The 7,796-nt window shown below is 35.3% G+C and overlaps 1 protein-coding gene and 2 pseudogenes across 1 annotated transcript; 2 read left to right on the top strand and 1 right to left on the bottom strand.

Annotated features, from left to right (window-relative positions):
- Nucleotides 1-394: 394 nt before the first annotated feature.
- LOC149206200 (small ribosomal subunit protein uS17-like) lies at nucleotides 395-6,183 on the bottom strand. Its single transcript, XM_089397625.1, has 7 exons — nucleotides 6,117-6,183; nucleotides 5,619-5,719; nucleotides 3,225-3,265; nucleotides 3,034-3,134; nucleotides 761-905; nucleotides 582-671; nucleotides 395-488 (listed from the first exon to the last, which is right to left on the bottom strand). Exons 1-7 carry the CDS (start codon nucleotides 6,181-6,183, stop codon nucleotides 395-397), a joined length of 639 nt encoding a protein of 212 aa, XP_089253751.1.
- On the top strand, nucleotides 3,962-4,474 carry LOC149206201 (glutathione S-transferase TCHQD pseudogene; annotated as a pseudogene).
- A 361-nt stretch (nucleotides 6,184-6,544) lies between the features above and the next one.
- On the top strand, nucleotides 6,545-7,057 carry LOC149206199 (glutathione S-transferase TCHQD pseudogene; annotated as a pseudogene).
- The last annotated feature ends 739 nt before the right edge of the window (nucleotides 7,058-7,796 follow it).

The raw sequence follows: 7,796 nt of genomic DNA, 5'->3' as shown, positions 1-7,796 counted from the left end.
ATTTGATAGCAATATTTATTATCGCCAAGTCAACAGCTCAAAGCACACGAATGTCACCTCCTAAAGAAATAACTAAAAGCGAAACTCCTTGCCATAAATAATAAAATAAATATGACATCGTCATATTTGGCTATTGGAAAATATATATATATTTGAAGAATATGCCTTCAAAGGTTTACTGGATGCTAAAACCAAAACAAAAGTATCCAAGAACGGTGGACTTTCAACTACCAAAGAGTAAACATGTGTCGTACATCTTCAAAATTCAACACAGTAACCAAAAGAAGGATTAAACTAACACAATTAATTTTGACCAAATGATAAAATAGTAAGTAACCCTCAACTCTGTCGAAGCCCACTCTATCACACTTAATGGAAGAAAAAAAAAGCAGATTCATATTGCAGTGAAGGCTTTCTTTGTAGAACCACTGCTAAAACCCGCAAGAATCACCTTCAGAACATTAAACCTTACAGTCTTGGACAAGGGCCTGATACAAGAAAATCATATAAAATGTTAACAACCAATAAAAACACAAAAAAGAGTCACAGATTTTAGTGGATATTCCCATAAATAGATTTACCTGCATTGCCCAATGATAACATGATCCCCTTCTTTGACATGGAAACAGGGTGAAATATGGGCTGGTATGTTCGAATGTCTCTTTTCATATCTGTTAAGTATGCAGACATTTAAAAATTACTACTTAAATGGAACTGTATAGAAATATAATTGCAATTCACTATAATGTTCTCTAGTTACCTCTGATATTTCTTGACAAAATGGAGATAGTCCCTACGGACAATAATTGTCCGTGTCATCTTAGCACTGTAACATGTTCCAGCTAATATACGACCTCTTATTGAAATAGTACCAGTGAAAGGGCACTTCTTGTCGATGTAGGTCCCTACATAAAAACCAAGAAAACCTAGTTCACACAATCCAGTGGAGAAAGACCCAAAAACATATAACGGACAAATATGGGTATTGAAAATCTAGTTGAGAAAGACTGCAGCAATATAAAATAATATGCACCAATCGGACAATATTTGCATGAAACAGTGGAAACCGAAAGACCAAAATAAAAATTATAGATAAAAATAAAATAATAAATAAATAAATAAAACCAAGATGATTGCACAACTTCTAGTTCATGTATCAGAATCAAGAAAAATCGAAAACTAATCATAAGAATGACATCTTGATTATTCTTAAGATTCTTAATTTTGCTCTTATTATCATATGTTAACGATGATGGAAAAAGAAAAAAATTAATCAGTGCATATAGATAATATTAAAAATAAAAACACTAGGGCAATGATCATTCAACTGCCTCTCAGCACCGAGTATCATAGCTTCTTGAAATTAGTTCCAAAGCTTTGAATCTTTCAGGTAAGATCGGATATGAAAAACGGAGTCTATAAAGAATACCATCTTTCTCTGTAAAGAAATAATTAAAATCGAAAATCGAGTCTGTAAAGAATACCATCTTTCTCTATAAAGAAATAATTAAAAGTGAAAACCGAGTCCGTATTATTTTTATGACAGTAACCCCGCAGATGATTTTCCTGCATCTGGAATGATTGTTTGTTGGCCACAGCTGATACAAGGCAAGCATGGGGTTATCTTTGCAGTTAATGATTTCTTGCTAAGTTCCCTGCTGGTAGTGAATTTAATTAATTGCCTTGGCACTGATTGACCAGATAGTAGAAGTTGGTTATGTTGGCAAACCTATGATGGAGGGAGTTCCTACTTTCTTTGAAAATGCTCAAAAGGTGTCTTAGAACACAAGATATATTGTAAACGCAAGAGATAAAACTGTTGCAAGTTGGTTTTGTTGGCAAACCTATGATGAAGAGAGTTCCTATCTTCTTTGAAAATGCTCAAAAGGTGTCTTAGAACATAAGATATATTGTAAGAGCTTTAGACAAGACTGTTGCATCATTACTTATGCTATTAGAATTTGGTACTCAAAAAGTACTTCCATACCTGGCATGCTACTTTTACCACTAACGTTCTTACTAAACAGGGGCTCTTCAGCTACAGATACCTACAGAACGTGTGTTCAAAGAATTCAAAACATCCTACAAAAAGGCTTTTTATTGTATCAATTTGGATGATTCATCATATAGCTATTTTTGAATCATAGCAGCTACTTCCCTGACTTCACAGACACTATATATTCTGGTAAACAATAAGAAAGAAATGTGATTCTGCATTCAATTAATTCATATGGATTGATAGTTGAAGATCTACAACATAGTGTGAGCCTGGTAAGTGATCGATGCACGTATTGGGCATGAGAAGTCTGTTCCAATCTATACTAAATTATAAAGGGCTCTTGTTTACAGGTTTAATTGTGTTTTTATCATGATGGAGTCAATTTTCAATCTTAAATATGAAGACTTAAAATGTATTTCAACCTCAAATGTATTTATGGGAAACAACTAAAAGGCAGTGTTAGAATTTTCTCCAGAGTCCAATACACATGGATCAAGTAAGTTACATTTAAATTGGCAAGCACAAAGACATTTCAAATGGCACCACGATCCCTGCTTTCCAGACAGTGATAATTTTCAGTCTTATGGGTGGAATCATGGTAATTTCCTTGCATGCAGGTGGCATGCAGCTTCAGTCTTCTCGAGAGAAACACCAAGATGGTCGATGCCCACATAGGAAACTAAGTCTCCAAGTAATGGGTGGCACTAAGATAGTCACAAGATGTTCGTTGCCACAATCAAGCATTCTTGTCCCATCGAGTTCCCAATATATGTTGTTAGTAGAGCAGATATGATCTCAACCATTATGAGTTCATTCAACCATACCCCCATACTAACAGACAATATTTTGGGAATTCATAACAACTACACCATTTCTATACCTGGTGTGTCTTCTTACTCGTGCAACCTTGCTACAAGGAAGCATTTTGGCATTCAAATGGATAATTTAATAGAAACAACAATTAAATGCACAATAATATATACAAACAAAATATATCGCAATAATCAAATCTTCCCAGAATTTAATCACCATACCTTGAATAGCTTCTTTGGGGGTCTTGAAGCCAAGACCCACATTCTTCCAAAACCTGTTGCCACCTTTTCTAGGACGTTTCCCCTTCCCAGACTTCTTAGAACTACAACAATATAAATTAAGGATCAAAAGAGAAGCAAATCAAAAGATTCTAAACATGAAATAAAATCAAATAATACTGCAATATGATTACCTGAGAAAGACTTTTGGTTGCTTTAGAAAAGCTCTCTCAGTCTATGAAAACAATACAAGGAATTTGTATCAGAGATGTCCCATTAGTTGATAACAATGACAATACTAACAACAACGTTTTCACTGTTCACCCACAAATACAAGCTTCAGAGTGGCATAGAATATTGGAAAAAGGCGTTTGGCTTCTATTAAAAGGGCTTGTTATGGTTAACTGCTTTTTTATAAATAAACCCATCTACCAATATTTGAGCATAGCGATAGAATAATAGAATGGATGATCGGAGAGCCTATCCCAATATTACATATATACCCATACCCTGCATTGAGATTAATAGCTTTAACATGAGCTTGCAACTCCAAACACACAAAAGAACCATGACAAAATCAAGAACCCTGTTTGATAAAAGTACTAAAGTTTAAACTCAAATCCCCATTGTTTAAAAAAATTAAAAGTCTAGGGCAAATCCTGAGCTGGCCGTTCGTAAGACAATTGGAGAAAAAAAGACCAGCTCAAGGCACCAACACATTGGAATATCTTGTTTTTATTATTAACAAGATCCTAATAAAGTTGGCATCATGGAAACTTTGTCTACTAATTTATGTTATTTCCAAAAGTTTCCAAATAAGGACCAAACAGTCTAACGTGAATCCTACAAGCCAAACTAACAAGGGACCAAAAATAGCTTTTGGCCATTCTACACCCCAGATTACTGAGGGTCTAACCAGTAAACACTTATCATTGATTCATGGGACTCGAAACTCTTTACACTAAATCAGTGTCCAAGTGATCACGCTATTCATTTTTTTAGCAAATTCAAAAGGCAAGTTGTCATTACTCGTCTTGTGGAAAATCCTGATTTGGCAAAAAAATATCACAACAAACTTCAAACCATGCATGCCATGGAGGAAATGTTGAAGGATCAGGAGGCTTTGGCTTCAAACACGAATGAACTTATAAGGCTACTCAATGAGGCTGAGAAACAGCTTACAAAAACAGAGTTTTTGGCTGGAGCTGAGTTTTCTGTGGCAGATTGTGCATTTATCCCTGTGCTTGCTAGAATAGAGGTTTTGAAGTTGGACAAAGAGTATTTTCGGAAGCATCCTTGTCTTATATATTACTTCGAGCAGATGAAGGAAAGACCAAGCTATCAGACTGTAATAGGCCCATATTCCACCTTTTTTGGAAAGATGAAAATTTTATTGCCTTCTATCTATAATATGAGCATCAGGAGATTGCTACATAACTACTAATATGCATGGTATTATTATTTTGTCCTCTATCTGTAATATGATCATGAGGTTGTTGCATAAATATAGTATGCATAGGATTATTTTGTTCTGCATGATTACAGACTATATATAACCTTCAACCCCTTAGATGACCAAGCAAGCAAGCAATACAATAGCATAGCCATGAAGCTTGTGAAGGGCCTATTGAGATTTTTATGCCTGCTATAGAAATTTGGCGAGCTCTGTTGTAAACAGATTCACAGGCAGGCTAGAATTTTGAAGTGGGCTTAGCTGTTGGTTAAGCCACTAGAACTATTGATTCCTTTTTTTTCTATGGGAATGTTAATTGTCTTTGAAAGCGAGCATACGGGCTAAGCTTTTATTTGTGACTCTGTTATATTTTCTCTGTAGTTAGCTTGATTAATGAAAACAGTGAAAGACTTAGCAATGGTACTTAAATCAGTCAGCTTTAGGAGCATCACAAGAACCAATCAGTATGCTATATAATTTCGACTTTAAATTACCATTACAGATCTTCTGACAAGTTATTCTAGCAGCATTTTCTAATCAGTATGCTATATAATTTCGACTTGAAATTACCATTACAGCTCTTCTGACAAGTTAAGCTAGCAGCATCTTCTAAGCACTGCTTGAAGCATAATATCTTCCAGCATATTTCCTTTAAAATATGTGACTGAAGCTGTTATCTGGTATTGGTAATTTTCGGAGGAAGTAATCCTTTTAAGTCAAATGGCATTTCAGTCTTCTCAGGAGAGACACCAAGATGGTCGATGCCCACATAGGAAACTAAAATGTCTCCAAGTAATGGGTAGCACTAAGATAGTCACAAGATGTTCGTTGCCACAATCAAGCATTCTTGTCCCATCGAGTTCCCAATATATGTTGTTAGTAGAGCAGATATGATCTCAACCATTATGAGTTCATTCAACCATACCCCCATACTAACAAACAATATTTTGGGAATTCATAACAACTACACCATTTATATACCTGGTGTGTCTTCTTACTCGTGCAACCTTGCTACAAGGAAGCATTTTGGCATTCAAATGGATAATTTAATAGAAACAACAATTAAATGTACAATAATATATACAAACAAAATATATCACAATAATCAAATCTGCCCAGAATTTAATCACCATACCTTGAATAGCTTCTTTGGGGGTCTTGAAGCCAAGACCCACATTCTTCCAAAACCTGTTGCCACCTTTTCCAAGACGTTTCCCCTTCCCAGACTTCTTAGAACTGCAACAATATAAATTAAGGATCAAAAGAGAAGCAAATCAAGATTCTAAACATGAAATAAAATCAAATAATACTACAATATGATTACCTGAGAAAGACTTTTGGTTGCTTTAGAAAAGCTCTCTCAGTCTATGAAAACAATACAAGGAATTTGTATCAGAGATGTCCCATTAGTTGATAACAATGACAATACTAACAACAACGTTTTCACTGTTCACCCACAAATACAAGCTTCAGAGTGGCATAGAATATTGGAAAAAGGCATTTGGCTTCTATTAAAAGGGCTTGTTATGGTTAACTACTTTTTTATAAATAAACCCATCTACCAATATTTGAGCATAGCGATAGAATAATAGAATGGATGATCGGAGAGCCTATCCCAATATTACATATATACCCATACCCTGCATTGAGATTAATAGCTTTAACATGAGCTTGCAACTCCAAACACGCAAAAGAACCATGACAAAATCAAGAACCCCGTTTGATAAAAGTACTATAGTCTAAACTCAAATCCCCATTGTTTAAAAAAATTAAAAGTCTAGGGCAAATCGTGAGCTGGCCGTTCGTAAGACAATTGGGGAAAAAAAGACCAGCTCAAGGCACCAACAGATTGGAATATCTTGTTTTTATTATTAACAAGATCCTAATAAATTTGGCATCATGGAAACTTTGTCTACTAATTTATTTTATTTCCAAAAGTTTCCAAATAAGGACCAAACAGTATAACGCGAATCCTACAAGCGAAACTAACAAGGGACCAAAAATAGCTTTTGGCCATTCTACACCCCAGAGTACTGAGGGTCTAACTAGTAAACACTTATCATTGATTCATGGGACTCGAAACTCTTTATACTAAATCAGTGTCCAAGTGATCACGCTATTCATTTTTTTAGCAAATTCAAAAGGCAAGTTGTCATTACTCGTCTTGTGGAAAATCCTGATTTGGCAGAAAAATATCACAACAAACTTCAAACCATGCATGCCATGGAGGAAATGTTGAAGGATCAGGAGGCTTTGGCTTCAAACACGAATGAACTTATAAGGCTACTCAATGAGGCTGAGAAACAGCTTACAAACACAGAGTTTTTGGCTGGAGCTGAGTTTTCTGTGGCAGATTGTGCATTTATCCCTGTGCTTGCCAGAATAGAGGTTTTGAAGTTGGACAAAGAGTATTTTTGGAAGCATCCTCGTCTTATATATTACTTCGAGCAGATGAAGGAAAGACCAAGCTATCAGACTATAATAGGCCCATATTCCACCTTTTTTGGAAAGATGAAAATTTTATTGCCTTCTATCTGTAATATGAGCATCAGGAGATTGCTACATAACTACTAGTATGCATGGTATTATTTTGTTGTCCTCTATCTGTAATATGATCATGAGGTTGTTGCATAAATATAGTATGCATAGGATTATTTTGTTCTGCATGATTACAGACTATATAGAACCCTCAACCCCTTAGATGACCAAGCAAGCAAGCAATACAATAGCGTATTCATGAAGCTTGTGAATGGCCTGTTGAGATTTTTATGCCTGCTATAGAAATTTGTCGAGCTCTGTTGTAAACAGATTCACAGGCAGGCTAGAATTTTGAAGTGGGCTTAGCTGTTGGTTAAGCCACTGGAACTATTGATTCCTTTTTTTTCTATGGGAATGTTAATTGTCTTTGACAGCGAGCATACGGGCTAAGCTTTTATTTGTGACTCTATTATATTTTCTCTGTAGTTAGCTTGATTAATGCAAACAGTGAAAGACTTGGCAATGGTACTTAAATCAGTCAGCTTTAGGAGCATCACAAGAACCAATCAGTATGCTATATAATTTCGACTTTAAATTACCATTACAGATCTTCTGACAAGTTATTCTAGCAGCATTTTCTAATCAGTGTGCTATATAATTTCGACTTGAAATTACCATTACAGCTCTTCTGACAAGTTAAGCTAGCAGCATCTTCTAAGCACTGCTTGAAGCATAATATCTTCCAGCATATTTCCTTTAAAAGATGTGACTGAAGCTGTTATCCGGTATTGGTAATTTTCGGAGGAAGTAATCCTTTCAATAGACTAAAGCAAGA

Source organism: Pinus tabuliformis, chromosome 1_2 (assembly GCF_031772625.1).
Source record: "Pinus tabuliformis cultivar Carrire ecotype Pingquan chromosome 1_2, CPIR1, whole genome shotgun sequence".
Taxonomy (NCBI): domain Eukaryota; kingdom Viridiplantae; phylum Streptophyta; class Pinopsida; order Pinales; family Pinaceae; genus Pinus; species Pinus tabuliformis.
The sequence above is the reverse complement of the archived record's forward strand: the minus strand, read 5'-3'. Positions and strand labels throughout refer to the sequence as shown.

Coding starts and splice junctions, on each gene's coding strand:
- LOC149206200 (XM_089397625.1), bottom strand. CDS start 6,183: ATGGTTCTTTTGCGTGTTTGGAGTTGCAAGCTCATGTTAAAGCTATTA. Junction 3,266..5,618: donor CCCCAAAGAAGCTATTCAAG/GTATGGTGATTA, acceptor TTGTTTTCATAG/ACTGAGAGAGCTTTTCTAAA. Junction 3,135..3,224: donor CAACCAAAAGTCTTTCTCAG/GTAATCATATTG, acceptor ATATTGTTGTAG/TTCTAAGAAGTCTGGGAAGG.